Source organism: Ovis aries, chromosome 12, assembly GCF_016772045.2.
Source record: "Ovis aries strain OAR_USU_Benz2616 breed Rambouillet chromosome 12, ARS-UI_Ramb_v3.0, whole genome shotgun sequence".
Lineage (NCBI taxonomy): Eukaryota > Metazoa > Chordata > Mammalia > Artiodactyla > Bovidae > Ovis > Ovis aries.
The window spans coordinates 12,106,801-12,132,745 of NC_056065.1; the positions used below are offsets into that span (position 1 = coordinate 12,106,801).

Genomic DNA, 25,945 nt, shown 5'->3' on the forward strand with positions numbered 1-25,945 from the left:
TTACAAGAAAGGGAGCCATTTTTTATGATTTCCAATCTCTTTGCTATTTACCAGTTTCTTATAAATCTCTGACTTTAGAAATCGAGGAAAAGAATCCTTGGCCATCAGACTATAGATTAACTTCTGAGCTTCATCAAAACATTTGAGAGTTGGTTCTGCAATATTCTTTGAGATGAGGTCCCTGGTACTGAAGTCAATGTTAATCTGTGGAAATAAATTGCATCTCATTAGACTAGTTTAATAAAGACTGCATGGTCTATACAGATGGGAGAGCCACATATGATTTAAATTGTTTTTAAAGTTAATCTTATGCAAAACAACAGAAAGTTTACACTTTCATTTTCTGAAATGCAGAACACATGCTTGGCTTAATTACTTTACGTAGGTTGAGAGGGTTGGTGTTGACAGCAAACAGAGGTCAAACCTTACTTTGAGATTATAAAAAATTACAAAGGAGGGGCAGATAAGATTTTTTTAATGACTTCACATTCTTTTTGCTTACCATCTTTTCTTTCTTTCTAGTACTTGGGCCTTAATACCTGAAATGTTCTTCTATAGGCAGAGCAGTAATGAGAATTTACTAAACTGGCCTTCACCAGCACATTCCCGTTCTCCATAGCTCCCGGTATTGATTCTCATAATGTTGCTTTTCATCCATTGTGTTTCTTTTTGTTTGCCAAATGAACCAACTAACACTCTACCCCTGTTCACAGAACACCATGCCTCCTATGGAACGTACATACACACGTGCAGATGTGTGTATGTACATTCTTGCCCCTTAGGACTACCACAAGTAAGCATTCTCAGCAAGGTTCAATAGAGATCTATTATATTGCAGCACATGCTAAGTTATGCTAAGTTGCTTCAGTCGTGTCCGACTCTGTGCGACCCCATAGACAGCAGCCCACTAGGCTCCTCTGTCCCTGGGATTCTCTGGGCAAGAATACTGGAGTGGGTTGCCATTTCCTTCTCCACCAGTTCTATACTAATCTATATTAATACTTTTGTTTCTATAGCTTTCCCTATTCCAGACTTTCACATGAACTGAATCACTTATTATGTAGGCTCTTGAGACTGGCTTCACTAATGTTTCCAACGCTCATCCTAGCTTTAGCATGAATCAGTCCGTCATTCCTTTTATAGTCAATTAATAGTCTATTGTATGGATATCCAGATTTTGTATATCCATTCATTAATCCATTGATGGACACTTGTATACTTTCTACTTTTTAGCTATTATAAATAACTCTGCTCTAAGCATTTGTGTACAAGTTTTTGTGCAGACATGTTTTTCTTAGATATATACCTAGAAATGGAAATCCTGGGTCATCTGGTAACTCTTGTTTAATTATTAGAGGAAAAAATGTTTTTCAAAAGTGACTATACCATTTTACCCTTTCACAGCAGTGCAGGAGAGTTCCAGTCTCCCCACATTGCAACACAACACACCTACAAATACACAAATGCCCCAAACCTCAGGGAAATTCTTGTCCAGTTCTACCCATTTCCAGGATACTTTCTGAGAAGCAGAAAATTTCACATCCAAGTTTTTTCACTTAAACTGAAAATATTTGTGAATTATCAAAGAGATGTGAATCTTAAAACTCAAAGCTCACCAAAGGCAGGTGCTGCTGCTGCTATAATAGGCAGTCAAAATTATTTGTTGCATAGAATTATGTCTCTTGGCAAAATGAGGGAGACTGTAAAATGCTAAAAATTGGGGATCTGGTGAAAAACTATAAATGATAATTTATGTTCATTGAATTGAAGTTAAAAGATAGGCAGACAGACCTTCAATCAAATTTCTTAGCTACTTAACTTGCTGTTCACATGAGTAAAGCAAGTTTTATAGTTTCCTTCAACTTTCTATTTCTATAATGTTAAAAAAGGATAATAATAACATCTTGAAGTCTTTTAAGGGCTAAATGAGATAAGTTATATCAAATTATTTCAGTATTATTATTCTAGTAAAAAGAAAAAAGAAAAAAATATTTTGAAAAGAATCATCAAAGGCCACTATTTGCTCACTGATATTTTCTTTCTTAAGGATTTCAGCTACTTGGGGATTCAGATTACATCTCGTTTTTATTTCTTTGATCATCCTCTCAGGTCCTGCATCAAAGTTCCAGATGAAATTCTGCAAAATCCTCCAAGGCTTCAAAATCTGTAATCAGTTTCTGCTTCTTTACACAGAAAGATGATGTGGAGTAGTGGTAATATTATAGGATAGTTTTCCAATCTGTACTCTGATGTTTATGACCTTGGTGACGTGGGTGACCAAGCTATTTTTCATCTTTAAGCCCAGTCATTCTTGATTGAGTTGTTATAAGAATTAAAGTGAGATAATCCATATAATCATTGATTACACAAATATTTATGAGTCTGTTATGTGCCGGATGCTTTCTATATTTGGAGAAAGTACTATGTATTTTCTCTACAGTGTTATTTTAGATTTACACTTGAAGAATGAGAAGGAACCAGTTCTCTAAGAATCTGAAGAAGAAGGTTTCTGGCCAAAAAAAAAAAATAATAATAATTCAGAGTCCCAAAGGCAAGAACGAATTGGTGATGTTCTGAAGAGCCTCTGTGTTTGTGTGGTGGGGGTGCAGGGGGTGATAAAGTTCCTGTGCGGAGATTGGGAGAGGAGGTACAGGTCAAGTCTTGTAGGATTTATCTGCTGTGGTAAAGGACTTTCTACTAAAAGCAGTGGGAAGATACAGAAGGGGTTTTGAACAAGGAGATGACATGATATCATGCCACGAATCTGGTATAGTTCCTGATTCCCATAGTGGGAATAAAGAATGGTGGGTAGTATCGAGATTCTGTAGGGGTTTCTCAACATATAGTGGAATCTTTTTCATATCCTATTTTGTGTTGCTAGGGTATGAGAATATGGATTGCCCATTTCATCTTTAAATGTGCTGTTAATTCTTCAATGGTGTCATCTGCAATTTAACTTTATATCCCCCATAACGGTAAACATACCAAGATAACTCCTTTAGGCATTCATTCATTGGGTGAATTTTCACTGATAGCAGGGACAGTGTGTGCAGAGTGCTGCCTTATTATTTTATTCAGAACGGAGCATCTGCAATAGCTCCTTATTCCCTATTTAAAATGCCCAAAGCCCTGAGCTTGGCATTCATGCCCAATACAATATGGTCCAAACCTATATACTCTTTCTCCTCTCTGTGTGCCCTGTGTCACCACCAAGGTAGACTCTTACCCTCAAATTTCTTATATTTTGTTGCTGTTGTTCAGTCGCTAAGTAGCATCTGAATCTTTGCAACTGCCTGGACTGCAGTATGCCAGGCTTCTCTGTCTTCTCCTATCTCCCAGAATTTGCTCAAATTCATGTACATTGTTACCAATGAATATTTTCCCTGACCACCCCAGGCTAGCTGAAACCCACTCCTCATCTAAGTCTTTCACAGTCTTTTATGTCTTTAAAGTGAGTCTCTCTGTTGTGTCCGACTCTTTGTGACCCCTGTGGACTGTCACCTCTGTCCATGGAATTCTCCAGGCAAGAATACTGGAGTGGGTTCTCTTCTCCAGGGGATCTTCCCAACTGAAGAATGGAACCTGTGTTTCCTGCATTGGAAGAAGACTCTATCATCTGAGCTATCAGGGAAGCTCTTACGTCCTTAAAGTTACATTCAAATAACATCTACCTTGTAAGGTTTACCTTTTCTGACCTGTGAAGGGACTTTGTGTTACTTACATTATATTTACATTTTGCCTATCCCTCACTATGCCTTGCACAGTGTAAGGATTCAATACATGTGTGTCATGTAAATAAAGTGAAAAAAGCTTCTACATTTGTTAAAAATCACGGTAGCATTTTAAGCAGAACTATTCATTTCAGTATATTACTGATAATTAATATTATTTGTTCAAATATACTAAGTTTGTACTTCTCACTTGCCCCTCTCACTTTTCTGATTTGCCTGTTTTCCTACCAATAAGATGCCAACATCAGCTATAGATATCTAAGTGATGAGCAGAGACACTGTTCCCAGGAGATAATAAGTAGACTTAGGAAGATGTGTCTTGGCAATTCATTTTAATGTCAGTGACAAAATATCACACCCACCTGTTTTTATAAATGTCATTATTTTTCTCCAAGTTGTTCTAGCTGGAAACTTAAGAATCATCTCTGACAAATCTTTTTTCTCTCTGATCTCTCTCTTTCTCTATCTATCTGTATATAGAACTTTCCTTATTCACCTTTTCTTTTGTAATTTCACAATGCTCTTTTTATTTCTCACTCCTTCAGTTCAGTCCTCAGTCGTGTCTGACTCTTTGTGACCCCATAGACTGCAGCACCCCAGGCTTCCCTGTCCTTCACCAACTCCCAGAGCTCGCTCAAACTCATGTCCATTGAGTCGGTGATGCCATCTAACCATCTCATCCTCTGTCATCCCCTTCTCCTCCTGCCTTCAATCTTTCCCAGCATCAGAGTCTTTTCAAATGAGTCAGTTCTTCACATCATGTGGCCAAAGTATTGGAGCTTCAGCTTCAGCATCAGTCCTTCCAATCAATATTTAGGGTTGATTTCCTTTAGGATTGACTGGTTGGATCTCCTTGCAGACCAAGGGACTCTCAAGAGTCTTCTCCAACACCACAGTTCAAAAGCATCAGTTCTTTGGTGCTCAGCTTTCTTTATATTCCAACTCTTACATCCATACATGACTACTGGAAAAAACATAGCTTTGACTAGACAGACCTTTGCTGGCAAAGTAATGTCTCTGCTTTTTAATATGCTCTCTAGGTTGGTCATAGCTTTTCTTCCAAGGAGCAAGCATCTTTTAATTTCATGGTTGCAGTCACCATCTGCAGTGATTTGGAAGCCCAAGGAAATAAAGTCTGTCACTGTTTCCATTGTTTCCCCATCTATTTGCCGTGAAGTGATGGGACTGGATGCCATGATCTTAGTTTTTTGAATGCTGAGTTTTAAGCCAACTTTTTCACTCTCCTTTTTTAGTTTCATCAAGGGGCTCTTTAGTTCTTTGCTTTTTGCCATAAGGTTGGTGTCATCTGCATATCTGGAGTTATTGATATTTCTCCCAGCAATTTTAATTCCAGCTTGTGCTTCATCGAGCCCAGCATTTCACATGATGTACTCTGCATCTAAGTTAAATAAGCAGAGTGACAATATACAGCCTTGATGTACTCCTTTCCTGATTTGGAACCAGTCTGTTGTTCCATGTCCATTTCTAACTGTTGCTTCTTGATCTGTGTACAAATTTCTCAAGAGGCAAGTAAGGTGGTCTGGTATTCTCATCTCTTTAAGAATTTTCCACAGCTTGTTGTGAGCCACACAGTCCAAGGCTTTGGCATTTTCAATAAAGCAGAAGTAGATGTTTTTCTGGAACTCTCTTGTTTTTTCCTATGTCCCAGTGGATGTTAGCAATTTGATCTCTGGTTCCTCTCCCTTTTCTAAATCCATTCCTATCTCTCCAGTTTAATCTTGTATAACATAATATCTTGAACCATGGAATTTTTCTCGTAGTTGTCCCCTCCCCTTGTACACACAGTGGACAGCATTACTATGCCAATTTCACCAAAATATCACTTTCATTGTATGAATATTCAATCGACAACCATTAGTTTCTATAATATAAAATTTAAACACCTTACCCTTGCATTTGAGCTTCCTCATACCTGGACTTCAAGTGTTGTTATGAAATTACCTCCTACTTATCTTTGGTGACATCCAGAGATGAACAGAAGTTCATCTACTTTCTGTTCTGAGTTAATTTTCTTTCTAAAGCTCTTGTTTATTCTGTGTTACCATCTAAAATCCCTCTCTCCTCCACAACTTTATTCTGTACAGATTATCCTCAACCCTTTATGATTTAGCTAAAGTTGAATATCCTCCAAGAACCCTTCCTTGATTACAGAAAGAGTGTCACTATACTTTCGTTATCACCATACATTATTTTGACTTAAAAATCCTAAGAAATTTGATTTCTTGCTTAAACAGGTTTGGACACAGTGGCTTCTGTTAATGTTAAGTATTCAGTCTGATAATCAGAGGAGAAAGTTAGTCACTACAAAGGGAATTCAGTAGTTTGTGGCATGGAATTAACCTGTCTTCTATCTTTCCCTATTTCTTTCCCTGATTCTTTTTTCTCTACCTGTCCCTCAACATACGAGCAGAGGAGTCATGCATCATCTAAGTTCGTGCCCAGTCTTCTCTCCCTGGATTATTTTCCTTGGTGACTTTATCATCTCTTGTTTCAAAATATTTAAGCAATGACATATCTCTAAAATAATCCTAAGGATATTTAAAGAAGATTACTTTAACTGTAAATAATAATAGTTAATATTCATCAAATATTACTACTGTTGTGCTAAGTCTTTATATGGCTATGGTATGTCACGCACACATACCTATAAGATGGATAGTATTATTGTCCCTATTTTTCTTTAATAAAAAAAGACCTCATCGGAAAATGTGGTTGTTTTATGGTAAATTTCTGTAATTTATTCATTTAAATTATTTCATTGAATGGGTACTTAGGAATTGTGCTAAGATCTGACCATATAAAAATAATAAAGTTGAGAGTCAAACAAGAAGACAGATTTTGAGAAAATAATCCAAAGGGAAGAAGCTACCTTCTTTAAAAAAAAAAAAGTCTTTCTGAAAGAAATAAGGTTGTAAACTGATCATCAAGATATTGTTATGAGTATAGAAGATTATGGAAGGCACCTGGCCATGGAGGGAAAACTGACAAAAGCCCAGTAGGTTTTCAGAGGGAAAGGGGCAACAGCCTCAAGAGGCATGCAGGTCCATATCACATAGACTCTTATAGGTCTTCTAAAATAATTTTTAATTAACTTGAAAGCAACAAGAAGAATTTTAAGTAAGGTACTAATGTAAACACATGTGCTTGAAAAAACATATTACTGGCTGCTATGTGATATAATGACTAGTTGTGGATAAAGGGCAGAAAAATAAGTAAGTCATACCAGAAATTCAGGTGGTTAGTCATGGAGGATTAGGCTGCGTCATTTCACAGAGAATGGAGGGAAATGTATAGATTTCAGAGGTACTTAGAATGTAGAATAGATGAAGCCTGCAACTGAATATTTATGAACTGGGATAAGCAACAACATTTTTTGGAATGGCTGGATTTTAGAAATAGTCTGAAGAATGAGATGACAAAGTGTCAAAGGATTGGATATGGCGCTGAAGAGAAGAACCAAGGATGAGTATCAATTATTCAGCCAGAGCAAAAAGAATGGAGTTGCCCTTCACTGAGACAGAGAGACTCAGAACAAAAGTTTGAGGAGGAAATAAGGACTCAGATTTGTAGTGAAGTTTGAGATGCCCTTTTAGAGCCAGAGACTGGAAGAAATCCCCCGGGAAGCAAATGCAGGCAGAAAATAGATGACAGCCACCTCCTCTCAAGATAGTATGTGCTGGGCTATAGGTAGGAACAGTAAAAGAAATTGGCAAAGAATTGTCAGCAAGAGAGGAAGAAATTAAGTACAGGAAGCCAACTGAAGTTAACATTTCAGTAAAAAGAGGGTGATACGTGTCATTAAATGGTCCCAAGGAGTCGGTCTGAATAAAGTTTGAGTAGGCTGCCCACAGCGCCCTGTCTTTTCTTCTTGAGTCCCCTGAAATTTTAGTATCAAGACAAAAGTGAAAATATTCAGCCTAGCATATATTTTGATACATACATTCCTTTAATGTGATCACTTTGAGGTTCATGGCTGCCAAATGCACCTCCAGCTGTGCACTCATCTCAAGTCTGATTTTTGGGGAAGTTGTTGTATCAATTTCTATCTCAAAAAGTAAGCACAGAGGAGATATTGAGATTGGAGTAGATTGAAGGCAGGTACCCTGATGGGAGGTAACCCTCTAGAGATGCAGGCCTCCGAACTGTGTGGACCTGAGGCCGTCCTGAGCTGCTTGGGCCTTGGGGGAAGCTTAGACTCAGCTGAGCTGCTCAGATTAGTAGGTCCAGAGCAGGGGCTGAATGGCATATCGATGGATGAAATGAAGAGCGTTATATCTATATTATTTACTCATGGGAACAGTCACTTGCATTCTGTTTCTATGGATACACTCAAGTTTCAAGGACGCTGAGAAAGACATTTAATTTGCTTATTTTTCCAAAGGTCACGAATTATCTTAGCTCTCTGAGACTGCTGCACTGCCAATCTCAGAAAACAAAACATAGGCTTGTGATTCTCAAAGAATGACAGCTGAGATGTCATCGCAACTGTTTAGCGACTTTTAAATCCTGTCATTTTTGAAAAGGCCTTGACACAGCTGACATTGACAACAATCCATTGCATTAAAATGAGTGCCTCTGGTTGGCATTGTTGTTTAAAAAGCGATTTTATTATAATGAGCTGGGGATATTTTAATGCTCAGGTGATTTTGATAACTGCAAGTTATGCAAGCCAATTCCTCTTGTCTATGACAGCAGTTTTAACTTCTTTTGGCTTCCAACAAATTATTTTAGCAGGAAGAATGCATTTGAAACTACCTTTTGGCTTTCCCGTGACCCTAGACTGTGCTTTATATATTTTTACATAATTTGAATGAAAAGTTTTCAGTCAAGCTCTCACATTCAAATGAGATTGCCTTTCCCTCATTTAGAATGTATAGTGTAGCAGGAGATGGTCATTATGCAAAGAGTGTGCGCATGCATATGGAAAGCGCCTTACTCAAATGGGGCAGGCAGCCTCCTTAACCTCATTCACAGCAGCGCTTAAAAATTACTATTCAAATTAAAGTTGCCTATAATCATGTTTTTGGCTACATAATTCTGTTTAATCACCGCTAACACCTCTAGTATTACTTCGTTTTTGGCATCATTAAAAGCACATGAATATCCTGAGGTGTATTCTCAAGGGTTACTATGAAAGTTGAGAATAGCCAAGTTTATAACATTGAGAGGGAATCCATTCTGCACAGGAGTGTATCCTTTGTCACAGTTGGTTTTAAAGACAGAAATAAATGACATGAGTTGGGAGGCAGCACTGACACCTTAAATTGGACAAGAGAAATGAAAAAAAAAAAATCAAACGTATGCAATCAATGTATAAAAGCTTGACGGATATGGATTGCTAAAAATAGATGTAAGCAGCAAGTGCTATCTGGAGCAGGTGACAGAGAATAAGATGGACAGGTTTCCTGGATGAACCCCAACACACTAATTCAAGATTAAGCGGCACAGGGATGTGTGCAAATTCAAAGAGCATTTTGTTTTAGAGTTGAAAGGCAGCAGTCATTTTTTCAGAGGGCCAGAATGATACTGCAGGCTATTAAATGAGATTCCTGCCACTTTTTTTTTGCTTTACAGTTTAAGAAGTTATACAAAATAGAGAGAATATGAGAAGAGAAATCCAGCTTCTGACAGAAAGGATGATAGACTCTATGTGATGAGATAGTTTTCTGCTTTCACCTTTAGCATAAACGTCGAGGTTCCCAGGCTGTGTCATGAACATTTAAAATCAGTAGTAGGTCTAGAGGAAGGAAATTAAAATGTAAAAGCAGGGGCAGAAGACCTCCCTCCTCATGATCTGTGTATCTTAATGACTGCAGCACTCATCATTTTTCTCTCTAAGCCTCAGTTCATTTTTCACCTGTACAAGGTGGGTGATTGTAGTGCCTAAGACAGAGTGCAGAAATCACTAGGATTCAGAAGATGCTCTTGGCTCCACTTATGCTTGGAGGCACCCAGAACCAGGCTTCTTCCTCTACTGGGCCAGCCTTCTAGGCAACAGCTGGTGCCCTTCTTCCGTTTCCTCTCCTATCATCCTTCCACCCTTCCATTTTGTCTTATTTCCTTCACATCTCTGATCAAAGCTCACTAATTGCTTCCTTTGAGACACATTTCCTGATCCCTTAGACATGGATTTTTCCAGTCGCAGTGACCACATCACCTGTATTTCCCTATCACAACATCCATTAAAGTTTATTCTATTTTTTTAAAAAAACTAGAGTCTTCCCACCAAGATGGTTAGCTTTATTTATTCAGAGACTCTGTCTTTTTTCGTAGCTGCATCAGCATGCTGCTTGGTACGTAACAGACCACTAACTATTGATTAGTGTACAAAAACTTAGGAAATTAATAAATAAGCAAGCATTATATGTGGTGGTGATTCTACAGTTCGGGGGCACTGTTGACAAGCAGCAACTTGTGGGTCAGGATCAAGACTCAAAATAGCATCAGCTCATTGGGAAATAACACTTAAAAATGCAAAGAGAAAAGTGTGAGTTGCTCAGTTGTGCCCAGCTCTTTGCGACCCCATGGACTGTAACTCACCAGGCTCCTCTGTCCATGGGATTCTCCAGGCAAGAATACTAGAGTGGGTTGCCTTTCCCTTCTCTAGGAGATCTTCCCAACCCAGGGATTGAACCCAGGCAGATTCTTTACCATTTTGAGAAAATAGGAATATAAAATGGAGGATACAGAACTGGCATTTTGAGAATATCAAGAAATGCCTATAGTGCCATGGGGTTCTCTCTGTCAAGAATTCAGAGGTCTATCTTTTCCCTCAGGATTATAAAACTAATCTTATTTTTGTGGGAGGTGTATCGTGTGGCTTGTGGGATTTTAGTTCCCTGATCAGAGCTCCAACCCCAAGCCCTCAGCAGTGAGAGTGCAGAGTCTTAACCACTGGACTGCCAAGGAATTTTCAAAATTAACCTTATTTAAAATAAAGGCATGGTTTCCCTGGTGGCTCGGAGGTAAATAATCCTCCTGCCAATGCAGGAGACAGGTTTGATCCATGATCTGGGGAGATTCTTCATGCCTCAGAGAAACTAAGCTCCTGCACAGCAAGTACTGAAACCCACATGACATCCAGCCTGTGCTCTGCAGCAAGAGAAGCCGCCACAGTGAGCAGCCCACACACCACAACTAGAGAGTAGGCCCCATCACGGCAAAATGAGAGAAAAGCCTGTACAGAAGTGAAGACCCAGCACAGCCAAAAATAAATGAAGAAATCAAATCATAAAATAAAGGCCTTATCTCATATCCTGCCTCAGTACTATTCAATCATTGTCATCTTTTCGATATAACACAAGGACTTCCCTGACCATCGAGAACCTTTATAACAATGTCCCTTTAGAACCAGACATGGAAAAATGCACTGGTTCAAAATTGGGAAGGGAGTACATCAAGGCTTTATACTGTCACCCTGCTTATTGAACTTATGTGCAGAGTACATCATGCAAAATGCCAGGCTGGAGGAAGCACAGGCTGGAAGAAAGATTGCTGGGAGAACTATCAATAACCTCGGATGTGCAGATGATACCACCCTTAGGGCAGAAAGCGAAGAGGAACTGAACAGCCTCTTGATGAGAGTGAAATAGGAGAGTGGAAAAGCTGGCTTAAACTCAACATTCCAAAAATGACGATCATGGCATCCGATCCCATCACTTCATGGCAAATAGATGGGGAGAAACTGGAAACAATGACAGACTATTTTCTTGGGCACCAAAATCACTGCAGATGGTGACTGCAGCCATAAAATTAAGATGCTTGCTCCTTGGAAGAAAAGCTATAATAAACCTAGACAGCATATTAAAGAGCAGAGACATCACTTTGCTGACAAAGGTCCATCTAGTCAAAGCTATGGTTTTTCCAATAGTCATGTACGGATGTGAAAGTTGGACCATAAAGAAGACTGAGCACCAAAGAATTGATGCTTTCGAGCTGTGGTGTTAGAGAAAACTCTTGAGTCCCTTAGACAGCAAGGAGATTGGACTAGTCAACCCTGAATATTCATTGGAAGGACTGAAGCTGAAGTTCCAATCCTTGGGCCACCAATTGCAAAGAGCTGACTCATTGGAAAAGTCCCTGATGGTGTGAAAGATTGAAGGCAGGAGGAGAAGGAAATGACAGAGAATGAGATGGTTGGATGGCATCACTGACTCAATGGACATGAGTTTTAGCAAACTCCAGGAGATAATGAAGGACAGGGAAGCCTGACATGCTGCAGTCCATTGGGGTGCAAAAATTGGGACATGACTGAGCAACTGAACAACAAAGAATTCCCTGGTGGTCCAGTGGTTAAGGCTCTACACGCCCAGTGCACAGGGCACAGATTTGATACCTGGTCAGGGAACTAAGATCCTGCATGCCGCATTATGTGCCCCCCACCAAAAGAAACAGGAAAGAAAAATAAAAATCCTAAAAAAAGATATAATGCAAACAATTTCATCTGTTTTTAAAAATTTTCCACTTAATCATTTGCTGCTTTGCTATTTTTTCCTGGTTCTAGAAATCTAATTTTTTAACCCAACTAGACTGACTGTTTCTTTTGAGCCAAACCATAGTTTCAATCTATGCTATTTTCTTGCATTTCCTTATCAAGCTACCTCATTTACGCAACACATTGCGTTGTACTTCTGTGTTTATTATGTGTTCTCTTGCTTAGACCCAACTTCCCTTCCATGGAAGGAATTCATCTTGTGGTGGTTAATTGTAGGCACAGAATCAGCATTTATTGATATGAAATAAGAGTCACCAAATAACACTGTGCTACAATAAAAATTAAAAGCAAAACATCCAGACAGATATTTTAAAAGTGTCCTGTGTAACGCATTAGATTCTTGTCTTTTATGATGATAGTTTCTCCTCTTTTATGGGTTATGATGTCTTCACAGTTAATAAATACATTTAAGAATTAAATTTTTTGTATTTTTTTTTAAACTTAAAACATTGCCAATGTATTTGCTCTCAGATTGGTCATAATTTGAATTTGAATTTATATAAATTTTAAACATTACAGTGTGGTATGATTTGGAACATTTTCCATTCTCACAGAATGACAATCAACATAAACCAATTTTCTCTTTAATCATATATTTTCCATCTTGACTAATTTTCTTATTAATATAAGAGATGATACAAACATAATTCATAAATGACGGAAATAAAACATAAATTTTTAAAATCTGTCAGTGTCTTGGGTTTCCCGGATGGCTCATACTATTTTAATTTTTTTTAAGATTTACTTTCTTCTGAAACCAAATAATATTGTTTGAAAATTTTTAAATATTATGAAATTAATATTTAAGGAATATTTAAATTAATATTTAACAAATTGAAGGAAGAATAAATACAAGGTTAAGAATTTTTTTTCTTTGCCACATTCGAGTTCTTACTGTGTGCAGAGTAAGGACACTTTAAAATATATATTGCTTATCTAATAATTTTCTCATTTTCAGACTACTTAGTCAGAAATATCTGACTCACACTTTTATTTCCCTTTGCAATATCTTCTGAAAGTATCTAGGTATAATCCATTCAATTAGTAGATATTTCTACCTGAAACTCGTGATTTGCTAACATGCTTTTCTAATTTGTGTTCATATATATTATATATATATATACACAAATGTAATATATATATGTATAATATATAATATATATATATATATGTCCTGCAGAAGGAGATGGCAACCCACTCCAGTACTCTTGCCTGGAGAATCCCATGGAGGGAGGAGCCTGGTAGGCTACAGTCCATGGGGTTGCAAAGAGTTGGACAGGACTGAGCGACTTCACTTTCACTTATATATATTTATATATATATACACACATATATATTTATATATATATACACACATATATATTTATATATATATACATACATATATATATATATATATATATATATATATATATATATATATATATATACACACACACACACACACACATTTAGGGGTTTACTTGGTGGCTCATACAGTAAAGAATCTGTCTTTAGTGTAGGAGACCCAGGTTCAATCCCTGGGTCAGGAAGATCCCCTGGAAAAGGGAATGGCTACCCACTCCAGTATTCTTGCCTGGAGAATCCCATGGACAGAGAAGCCTGGCAGGCTATAGTTCCTGGGGTTGCAGAGTCGGATACAACTGAGTAACTAACACTTTCACTTTCATGTATACTTTTATCAAGTCGTTCAAAGTGGCTTGTTCTCAGATGGTCTTAGAAGTTAGTTAATGTTTTGGGGTAGAGTCAGTAGCACTTACAGTGACTTGTGTAAAGAAAAAAAGGAATTAAAATTTCTTAAAGACTGTTCTGCCTGATGCAAACCCTAGATACACAATCTCATTCACCATTTTCATCTATCCTATATGATTGATGTGTCCTTTTTCACAGCTACGGTTTTAGATGAGGAAACTGAGGCTTAGAGGGATGAAATAGGTCAACACAAGATTACAAGACTTGAGTCTGTATCTCTAACCTTTAGATTTCCTACTACATCACACAATTATTGTAGAAAACCAGAAAGATGGTAAAACTTTAAGGGAGAAGGCATAAAGTTTCCTGCAATTATCATCTCTCATAGAGACCTGAAAGTTCAGGTTTTCTGTGCAGTTTTGCCTATTAGAATAGGAAACGAAGAACCATTAGTAACATCCATTTATAGAGAGGGATTGTTAGTAAATAGTCTGATGGTAAATTGTCTAATTGCATCAATTAAAAATTATTGTCATGCTAGCAATTTTAGAGATGAAGAAATAAAGACATGAAAAGTTGAAAAGAAAGTAAATGGGACTTAATAGACTTTTGGATGATGTGACCTTGTCATTGTTCTCTATTTTAGGGTTTTCTACCAAGGAAATTGGTTATAATTTTGATTTCTTTATGCAAGACAGTTTTACAACTGTAATTGAATATTGAAAAATGAAGAATGCTTTCATATGAATCTCATTCTCTCATTAATTTTCTACTTATGAAAATGGTATTTTCTAACCTCCATATCAGATATATCACATTGTCCTGTGAAGTCTGCCTACTAGATAAATCTAGGTTACTTCCCACCCTCTCTTTATTTTTATCACTGCCTGTCCAGCCTTATCCCACTGCTTCTCATTAGTGATATCAAAATGCTTGTGATTTCTGGAAAACTCTAGGGACTTGTGTACATCTACGCTGTACACTGTGCCCTCAGTCTGAAATACTTTTTTCATTTGCTCTCTTGATAAATATGACGTAGTTTTCATACGTGAACCACCCTACAAATCCATCCTATAAATCTCTGGATAGACTTCATTGCTCTTCCGCACACTGCTAATAACAAGCTTTAAATGATCCAACTTACTAGTTGCCTATTGTGTATTTGACTGGTTTTATCACATGTCAATCTCCCCTTCTACTGTGTGACTTCATTGTGGGAACAGATTCTTCATTGTGGGAACAGACTCTTAAAAAATTTCCATTTAATGACTCATACTAATACTTGTATTATATAATATATAATTGATGCTGAAGACTGAAATTGGTATGTAAGAGACAAATGCCCTTTAGTTAATTTGAATTGGAAATAATTAATGGCATATAATAGGAAAGATGATGGCAGTTTCAATTGTATATATACACTTCATCTTCAGTGAGAATTTTGTCATATCCAATAACAATAGTTTTAGACAGTTTGAGACAATATAATCCATGATTTGTAAAACAGCTATAACATTAACTAGATGGACAAACTATAAAATGTTTGAAAGCTTTGTATCCTAAAACAGTAACTGTACTATTCTTTTAAATTATTACCATATTAATTTATTTTGGCAGGAAAGATTAGGAAAATAAAACTATTTAATCCAAATTGATAATTTATTATATAACTTTGAGTTCAGCTGTAATTAAGAGATTACATTTCTTAAGTATTAATGTAATATTTTTCATATATAATATTTGAAAAACTTAAAATAATCATTAAGCAGACAGATTCATGAAGAAAAATAAATCTGGCCTTCAAACCAATATCACAATAAATAGATTGCCTTTAGAGTTGATTTCAAAGACTTTTAGGGAATGACACATTAATCAACTTGACAAATCTTATACACTACATTTAAATTTTTCTGGACTCATTTATTGATTCTTAGATAGTGGCTGGGAAATGAATGTTGAAATAGCTCCACAGGAGTTAAGTTACTTTTTCTTTCCCCCTTTGAATTCCACTCTAAGCTTCAGTGGTTCATGTGTCAGCAAAATTTTACTATACCAACATATGCTTCGGTAATTAATGTCCATCTAAAACTTGAACTATTGATACAGCAACTTTATGCCACAGATTTTAAAAAATGTTTGCATTTCATCTTTGCTGTCCTCTGTCCTCATTAGTACAATAACTTCTCATACCATGAATTTTAACTTTGGATTAGAACATATAGTAGCTGTCACTTGGGAGGGTATCAGTATTTCAACTCTGTAGGGAGAGATGACCTGGGTGGTTTACGTTCGGTGCTAGTGGCTTAAGATAGATTCCCGTTTGCTGCTTAGGCATTAAAGCTCTCTGCTTAGATGTTATAATCAGTGAGGGATTACAGCAGTTTTAAATTGTAAATAGTTTAAAGTTAAACATTAAGGGGATGCAGCAGAGATGATCATCATTTGGTTCTGGAAATTAAATCAATTATAAATGAGATTGTATACACATAAAGCATTTTTGAGGGGCTCTTCTCAAAGTCCTTCCACGTTTTCCTGTAAGGCCTTTTCTATTTTCCTGATCTTAATGCAGCACAGGTGGAATCTGACCACTTGAGACATACCTGTGGCTCATTTTTACTGTTGTAGGACCAGGCCGCCTGCATAGCTGTGGCTCATTTTCACCACGGTGAACTGACCACGGAGGATGGCTGTTTGCTCACTCCCTGTCCACTTCCTGCCCCTGGAGCAGTTCCTGGTTCCCTACAGCCCACTCACAGGATGGACCTTAGTCAGTAAACATCTGTATGTTTGCCCCTTAGGCCCAGTTAATGACTGCTTTAATCTTTAGGACAGAATGACTCCCTTTGATAGTTTAAGACAGGAAGACCTCTGCCCCAAGAAGGTGCTCAGAGGGCCCTGACCCTCTGCTGGTTTCCCTGGTAACCCAAGAGCCAACCCGATGCCAGTCATTTCCCCGTTAACTAGTGGCCTTCCCATTCCTCCCCATCCCCTGCAGCGAAGTCTGCCTCCATGTCCCTTCCGCCGTCCACCCCAAACCATGGGGTGTGGCTCCGGGACCCTACTTCAGACGTGTAAGCCCCCCCGTTCACTGAACCATGGATGTCTCTGCAAGCCTGCAGGGTGCAGCCCAACAGCCATCAAGGAAATAAAGTCAGGCAGCCCCCTGTTTGAGAAGGTAAGGCATTATTATTTGCAGTGATGTGGGTCTCCAGAACATTAAATATTACGAATTTGTACTGTTGGTTAGTAGGTTTTATCTTCATGTATGTATCTTTTTTTATTTTAAAAATTGTATTCAAGAGTTCTATTCCAAATTGACCCCTGTGCTTACAAAAGGAAAAATGAAAATGAATTTGAAATCCAGAAGCATGCTTAAGGAGGATTTCTGTAGAGCTGTTTAATTTGGGACATTAGACTGTTTTTTAAGAGCCTGCTTGTTGTGCTCAGAAAATAGAAACACTGAAGCACATAGAGAGTGCTAGAAACTATTTAGTGAATCAGTGCCAGAGGATCACCATAAGGAACTTCTGTTCAAATTTACGGACATCTTCTATTTGAAGACATGGTGACAATTTAATTTCCCTTGAGGTGGACTTAGTGTCTTTCAATTGGGAGCAGATGTGTTAGTGGATAAGTGGATAAATATTCACTGTTGTGGAATATTTCACTCACCTCTTTGGGGGCATTGGCTTCAATGAATTCAGAATAAATCATCCTGGCTTTGGAAGCAATTTTTTCTGCACTTTCTGTTTTCTTAAAGTCTTCACAGGCAAGCCAGAACTCAACATTTTCTTCACTAAACTCTGATTTTAGGAATGTTCGAAAAGCATCCAGACCAGCTATAAAATACATGAGGAAAACGTTTGTGTATCACACAGTGCAGTCATGTGACCAACTGTATACATTGCTTAGTGGAAGCATTTGAGGATTCAGTGGCCAATATTTATCATCCTTCTAAATATAGCATTTATACATTTTAGTTTTTAACTTTAGAAAGCTTGATTTTGGATCAGTAGTCATTGATGTAAAATATTCAATCTATTTTTCTAATATTAGCAGTTAAAAAAATTGAATAACAGCCAGAGATTCTAGGATTCCCATACGTTCCAGCTCTTCTCACTGTCTTATTTTCAGCCACATTTAAACATTTATTATTCCTGTTCATAAATGTTTAAGTTTCTGATCACCTGTTTAGACTCTTTTCTCTAGTTTCCTCATATAAAATGTGCCTCAGAATCTTCTTTGGCATACCTAGAACTCCTTTGGGAAGGCAGTGTTTCTAAATCTTTTACAGCTGAGGTAGCAGGTTAGAAAGATTATTATCAAATTCCTGCAGTTGCCTGAACTAAGCAGTCCTTTCAGTTTGTGTCACTTTCAGTCGGTACCTTCCTATGGCATGGTCTGCTCGTAGTGAGACTCTGTGTCTTGGAGGAAGAAACACTCATTGGCACGTTTGTCCTTCAGAGGATTTGCCTTCCAATACGTTGGTGGTTTTCTCCTACACCTGCCGAGGGGGCCCCTCAGCCTGGCTCAAAGCCACTCCTCCCTAACTATGTGCTAGAGAGCTGACTCTTCAGGCTGCGAAGTAGGGAGAAATTGACTAGCAAAAAAGTAAGTATCAGAGAAACATGTGTGGAAAGGGCCCTAAGTTAGCTGTTTGTTGGTTGCTGCAGGTTAGAAGGAAAGTGAAGGTTCGTATAGACAGTAGAAGAGGTCTTCATGGAACAGGGTGGTTATCTAGAAGCCCTGGATTAAAACTAAACATAACAATTTTTTAAAATGATTCGAAGTAGAGTTGAAATAATAGGTCATTGCAAAAGATGATCAGATACCAATTAAAATTCTCAGTATAAATATTGCAGAGTGTGAATGTTGTTAATATGTGAGCACTATAAAATTCAATTGCACATGTCTTGTGTTTAGAAAATACATTAGAGAAGATTCTGTGACACAAATTTGGGTTATAAAAATCCTCTTAGTAACACAATTAAATTTTTCCATGAGTTTGATCCAAACAATGATGAATTCGAGAGGTCTAAATAGAACTTATACTCAAAAAATCTATTTTATATAATAAAGTATATACTTTGATAATACTGAAAGAATATTGTAGAAGCATGCCTGGCACTATTTTATATATGTGTCATTAAGGGATATGAAAATATTTTGCAATATGGGTTATCTAAATACATCCCAGTGAGATGGGAAGTTAGAGATCTAAAAATATTATTATTCTCTCCCCTCCTGCCATATTCATGAAGAGCGACATTGAGCTAACAGTCACTCCTCCTTTTCTCCTCCTGTTGCTGTTTGGAGACACAGAAATAGAATAAACAGGTACACTGGGGCTAGTTATCTCTTCCTTGCAGAGACTGTCATTGAATCACTCATCTATTATATACATACAATTTGAAAGTTCACAGGTCGTCAAGTGACTTTAGAATAACCACAGTCGCAACCATATATTATCTGAGGGTCCCTCTGTGTGGGTGAATAGTTATGGGTAGGTGTGATGGGGGCTGAGGAGTGGAATATGTCAGGAGCAGGTGGCAGAAACCACACTAATATCTCTGCTCAGTATGTGCAAGGCGTATCATCAAGTCACAAAACAAGTAGGTAATATGGTGGGTCATCTGTTTAAAGCATTGAAAAGCATGGGAGATATTTTTCTGGTTTTAGAAAAGCAAAATCCAAACAGCTTTGCAGATGAATCTATGACTTTTGTACTTTCTGTGGGCATGAGGTACAAAATCCCAGGAGATCTGCAGGGGGGTGCGTCTGCCTTCATCTATAACCTTCATGCCTCTGTCTGCACTACTGCCGCAGCCAATCCCCCACTGCAGAGACACCTTCCCCATGGTGTTAGCAAACCTGACCTGTCCCGCTTGTCATGTATTTAAGGAAAAAAGAAACATGCGTTTGAAACTTACAGAAGTGAAATTCCGTATAGCTTTAATACATGTTCTTAGTTGGATTCTAGGGTTTTGACGGGTTATTTTATGTCTGTGCTTTGTGTGTGTGTAGTGTCCGACTCTTTGCAACCCCATGGACTGTAGCCTGCTAGGCTCCTCTGTCCACAGAATTTGTCATTTCTTCCTCCAGGGGTTCTTCCCTACCCAGGGATCGAACCTGAGACTCTTGTGTCTTCTTCATTGGCAGACAGATTCCTTACCACTGTGTTACCTGGGAAGCCCAAAGTATGTGTGCGTGTGTGCTTGGTCATGTCAGACTCTGCAGCCCCATGGACTGTAGCCCACCAGGATCTTCTGTCTATACTTTAGGAATTAGTTATTTAAGACTCATAAAATGATAGTGTAATTTCATCTAAATCAAATTGTTTTTTATGGAAAAAAAAAAAGAACAAAACAGCCATGAAGAACATATTCAGATTTATCATGTTTCAAGCATTTCTAATATTCTGATATTTACTTTATAAATTTCAAGTGGAAATGCCATTTTGATTAGAACAAGCACTACATTTAAATATTTTCTGTGTATGTCTCTTGTAGCATCATTTCTATCCTGTATGGGACAGAAATGCTGTAAAGCAGGTTTATGTACAGCAAAAGCAGAATTCTAGATATCTTTGTATATGACTGTTTTGTATTAAATTCTGGGATGTTTTATTTATAATTGACCAAACTTACTTTATTAAGCCATGATTTTAATTACAAGTATATATCCACAATGTACATATTTATATATATTCAAATATGTTTTTGTATTCTCTAAAGTAAGAATAGCTCAGTTGGAATACATACTTTACCCTGAAGAAGCAAATGATTTATTTAAATTTTCAACTTTTCAATAGTTTGTATGCTTTAATTTGCAACAATAATAGTTATGATATATATCAAATGATAATGAGACTGGCTTCCCTGGTAGCTCAGCTGGTAAAGAATCTGCCTATGATGCAGGAGACCCTGATTCTACTCCTGCTTTGGGAAGATCCCCTGGAGAAGGGATAGGCTACCCATTCCAGTATTCCTGGGCTTCTGTGGTGGCTCAGATGGTAAAGAATCTACCTGCAATGTGGCAGACCTAGGTTCGATCGCTGGGTTGGGAAGATTCCCTGGAGAAGGGGATAGCTATGCAATCCAGTATTTGATATACATCAAATGATAATGAGACTAAGACAACTTTATCACTTCCTTTCTATTTGGAATTTTCTTGTTCTTTTAATGTCTGTAATTTCTATAATCTTGTCTTCATTTAGACTCAACCTAATTCCATTTAAACTTTGGGCCTGTATAAGTTTTGTAAGACTTTGGGGAATTTTATACTTCACATATTGATCAAGCTCATTGTTTATAACATGTCTACAACTTTCAGAATTTACTGATTTAATTTTAATCCTTGCATTTTTAGGCCTGTTATCATTTGGATCTTACCTTGATTGGTTAAAAGTGTGTCCATATTTTCAGACCACGCCATTGTTTCTGTAGTTGGTGACCTGTGGAAACAACATCTACCCTTGACAATAGCATTGTGATCTTTTTCTTCTGTAATCTATAATAATATTTGAGTTATGTGTATTTGTTGAATTATATAATTTAAATGAGCTTTGCATCACTAATTAAGCTACAAAAGGTCAACAAGGATTATATAATATCTTCTACAGTGGACAGCAATAGCAAAGAAAGGGGAATGTGATTTGACACCAGCAAATTATTTACTATTCTAACCGACAGTATTGATCATACTTGCAAATTCTTGATTTCTAATGAAGGTACAAGAGAGATTGCTCATTGCTCTGTGGAACCTAGTGAATTTAATCTCAACTATATTAATTGTTAATTTATGTGGGTTACACTAGCCTGTTCCTGAAGAGTTATCATGATAGCAATAGTGATGAAAGAACTATTTTCTAAGTTTTCACAGAATACAAAATTGTCCATTTCATAATTATGCATCTTAAGTTTCTTTACAGTTTTAAAGATTTTTAATGTGGAATGATCTTGAAAATGTTTATTTATAGTATTTTAAGGAGTCTTTACCCCATTTTGAGACAGCTTTCATTTCTCTTTAAAGGTATGCTTCCATCGGGGTTGATTTATTTAAATCTAGGTATCTATTAGGACAGAGTAATAACTTTTCCAAAGCAGTCAAAAAATTTATTGACTTAAGTCTTCTGAAGAAGGTATACTTTGGGGGATGTGATGTAGAAATAATAAATCAAATTTCCAACATAAACTTTCTGAGATGTAAATATATCATGCATTATTCCCCTTAATAAGCAAAGATCCTAATGAAATAAGCCCCCATCCATAGAAAGCAGCTGCTACCCAGAAGAAAAATCTTGGATGATGTAGCTGTGATGTGCAAATTACTTACTAGCTATGGAGAGGAATGATCTAATTGAAGGTTTCTATTAAAAAGATGGATAGTCTCACATCCAGTCATTCTTATAAAATTTATATTTGCATATCAAGGTGACTAATCTTAAATCTGCTAGGGTCATGCAGTCCCTATGCTTTTACATTCTATTACTTTGTGTGGTTCGCCCCAGTTTGCATTGCTCTTCTCTCTGCTGCTGCTGTACTTATATTTTCAGATGGTAATGTCTGTACTCAGAGGCCACACAGGGAGGCTGGGTGACAGGGAACACATGCTAATATCTCCCAGTACTTGGATTTCCTATCTGCCATTTCTTTTACTTTTTCCTCAATGACAGGCAACTGATTTTCCTTTCTCCCTTGATCTACTAAATCTTGGGGATGCAAGGTTTCCCGTGAAGCCATTTTGAAATGGTGTTCTTTCATTCAGATGGGCATTTTCAGTTCTCATCTTTCGTAAATGGAGAATGGGACCCTATATAAGATCTAATTTTACGTAGAAGAGCTTGTGTGCACTATGAAAACTTACTCTAAAATGATCATGTTATATCTCATATGAGCCAACATTAGTTCTTTTATCAAATTTTAGGAATCCTATCAGTTCAGTTCATTCTCTCAGTTGTGTCCGACTTTTTGCGACCCCATGGACTGCAGCACGCCAGGCTTCCCTGGTGTTAAAATTATCATATGATCACTTAAAATGCATGTGTTTAAAATGTTGTCTGTATTTGTAGATTGAAATTTGGTGCTTAGCGTGGTGCTCAAATTTCTCCTTAGTGCCTGTGGAATGTGTGTTAATGAAGAGGGCAGAGAGGAGATTTGATCTCCAGTCTGGCTGCAAAGTACATTCATTTTAAATAAGGAACAGCCATCAAAGAAAACCCTGAGAAGTAGACTCTAGGCAGAATCATTCAGGGATGAATATGTACTCCCCCATTTGTTTGTAAGTTGTACAATGACAGGAAAAAAGAATATTATTGTCCAGCACAGAGAGCAGTGTGTCTGGTTTGAGAAATATTTCTTGGACGTATAAACAAATAATGACTGAGTGGCCAAGCCCCAAACAGTGGCAGGCATTAAAGCCTTCAGTGGAAGAAGTGCAATGACTTTTAAGATGCTAGTAGCTGACAGTGATGAGAAGGTTAGTAAAGGTGTAGCTGAATTTTATTAGCTTCAAAGTGTGTCTTGGGTGAGGAAAGAGGAGAAGTGATGCAAAAGCATCACTGGGCAGCAACAAACCAGGGACCTCTCGGTCAACCCCAAGTGAGTGAAACTACAGGGAGTGGACAACATCCATTTTGAAGGCATCAAAGCAACCCATGTCCTTTAGGGAGAGCCAGAGTATGCTTAAGCCAAAAGCAAAAGGAATATTCAGTGACGTGCTGGAATGTAAAAGAGTCTTTTTAGAATGGAATTATTCAAATGAGTGGTAGCTATTCTTATTATCATCATAAAGGTAGGGAAACAGTAAAAACAGGAAAAAGCGAGCAAAGTCTTTGAGCTGGTGTAGAACCAAGAACAAAAGAAAATTCCTTATGCTTTGAATTAGATTATACTAAAATATTATAGGTATTCTATAGGTATAGAATGTTAGTGATAATAGAATTAGAGATACCAGGATGTTATAAAGGAAAAAATGTTGTCCTTCAGCCCTCTGAATAAATACCCACTGCTGTGTGTGCCTGGAATGCCCTCAGCTCACTCTTTCCTAAGAGTTCAAATTTGACTTAAAGGATCAGTTTCAAACCTGATAGAATGCATTGTAAGGCAATGCTTTTCAGATTCATTATTTTAAGAAACAATATTAATTTGCTGTCCAAATAAAAAATTGGGGATTGATTATATGTAATTCTGCAGAAGAGTAATTTATTGTTATATGTGAATAAACTGAAAGACAATTTTTATAATAGCACAAAAATGCATAGCAATGTACCAAATGTTTACAGTCTATATCATATTGTGCTAAACATGTCACATACTTTACCTTATTTAATCTTGAAAATGACAGTCTGTTTTAATCCCATGTTACCAATGAGGGACTTCCCTGGTGGCTCAGATGGTAAAGCGTCTGTCTACAATGTGGGAGACCTGGGTTCGATCCCTGGATCGGGAAGATTCCCTGGAGAAGGAAATGGCAACCGACTCCAGTACTCTTGCCTAGAAAATCCCATGGATGGAGGAGCTTGGTGCAGGCTACTGTCCATGGGGTCACAAAGAGTCGGGCACGACTGAGCGACTTCACTTCACTTCACTTCCCGATGAGTAAGAAGAAGGGATGTTAATAACTGGTGTAATATCACATATATATTAATAGGCAGTTAGAGTTCAAACACAGGTGTATTTTTGTGCTTCAAATACACAAACTCTTTTCACAATTCTTCTTGGCATAGATGAGTCAATAGACATATACTTGTATACTTGGTTCACATTTTGGAACAAATATAATGTGTTAAATAAATTTTAGAGTGCTTTTCCTATAATAGGATTTATTACCTGTCACAGCAAATATTTCCTCTACATAGTTAAATTTTAATTTCTACTCAATAGAAAGTTTTTCAGAAGACAGTGATTCTTCAGTTTGTATGCTGTCAAACCAAAATAGGACCTTTCTTATTTTAGATGTGACTGACATATAGGTTTTAAATTTTTGGAAATGTAACTATACCAATGTTAAGAAAAATCTATTGAATTAAAATTGGGGGATAAAGAGGGTGGCTGGCTTCAGAACGTACAGACTGGGTTGAACTTACTTGACATGTGGTACCATAAATAAATGGACATTGTACATTTCCCTCCCTCCCTCTTTCCTTTCTGTCTCTCTTGTTGTCTTTTTTTTCTCTTTTATTTGTGTTTTAGTTGCAACTTTACACAGCTTTTGTCCAGCTCGTCTCCTTTGTGTGTGTGCATATATTTCCTGTAAAATTGTGATGCGTGGTCAGGGTAACTTGTGTGTGTGTATGACTTGCCATGAAGATTTCACTTGTGTATCTGGAACCAGAATCACACTTAGCATTTCATGGGGTTTGGGCTGATTTCCTTCCTTATGTGAGTGCCATCAAGGCCAGCAGTCCTCATATTACCTGTCCAGAGTAGAGTCAGGCCGGATAGGAACTGTGTGAAAGCTACCAGTTATCTTGCTAATGGTGCCCGCTAGAACCTGTTGTATTCCATTAAAAAAAATGTGGGCTCCAGCAACTGAGCTCTCCACACTCAATTAGCAAGCGGGAGATTCACACAAGGAGCCCGGTGCTTCAGGAAGTGACAGCTGCTGCCTTATCAACAGATATATCTGTGTTCAAGTTTCTCAGTCCATGTTGCAACAGCGAATAATTTTTGCTAGGATCGTGTATATCTTAGGTCTTTAACCTGAACATGGAATAATTTGGCAGAGCCTCACATAGAGTGGGTTTTCTCCACTTTGTAACCTTGCCGTATCTTAGTAAATATAAAGAACTAACTGTAAACACATGCACTGTGGACAGATTTTAGAAAAGAAGGAAAAATCAGTTGAGAAAGGAGAAAAAGTATAAATCAGGAGGGAAGACAACAATTAACATATTTATAATAAATGAAAGAAACGCAACATCGAGACTCATGGAGACTCAAGTGTTTTCATTTGTACATCTTCTGAGATAAAAAGAACTTTAAACAGCAACTCACTTCACCGGCAT

General features: G+C 37.4%; 1 protein-coding gene across 1 annotated transcript; it reads right to left on the bottom strand.

Annotated features, from left to right (window-relative positions):
* RGS21 (regulator of G protein signaling 21) lies at positions 1 to 25,945 on the bottom strand. Its single transcript, XM_027976107.1, has 4 exons — positions 25,935 to 25,945; positions 21,330 to 21,406; positions 17,611 to 17,777; positions 1 to 204 (listed from the first exon to the last, which is right to left on the bottom strand). Exons 1-4 carry the CDS (start codon positions 25,943 to 25,945, stop codon positions 1 to 3), a joined length of 459 nt encoding a protein of 152 aa, XP_027831908.1.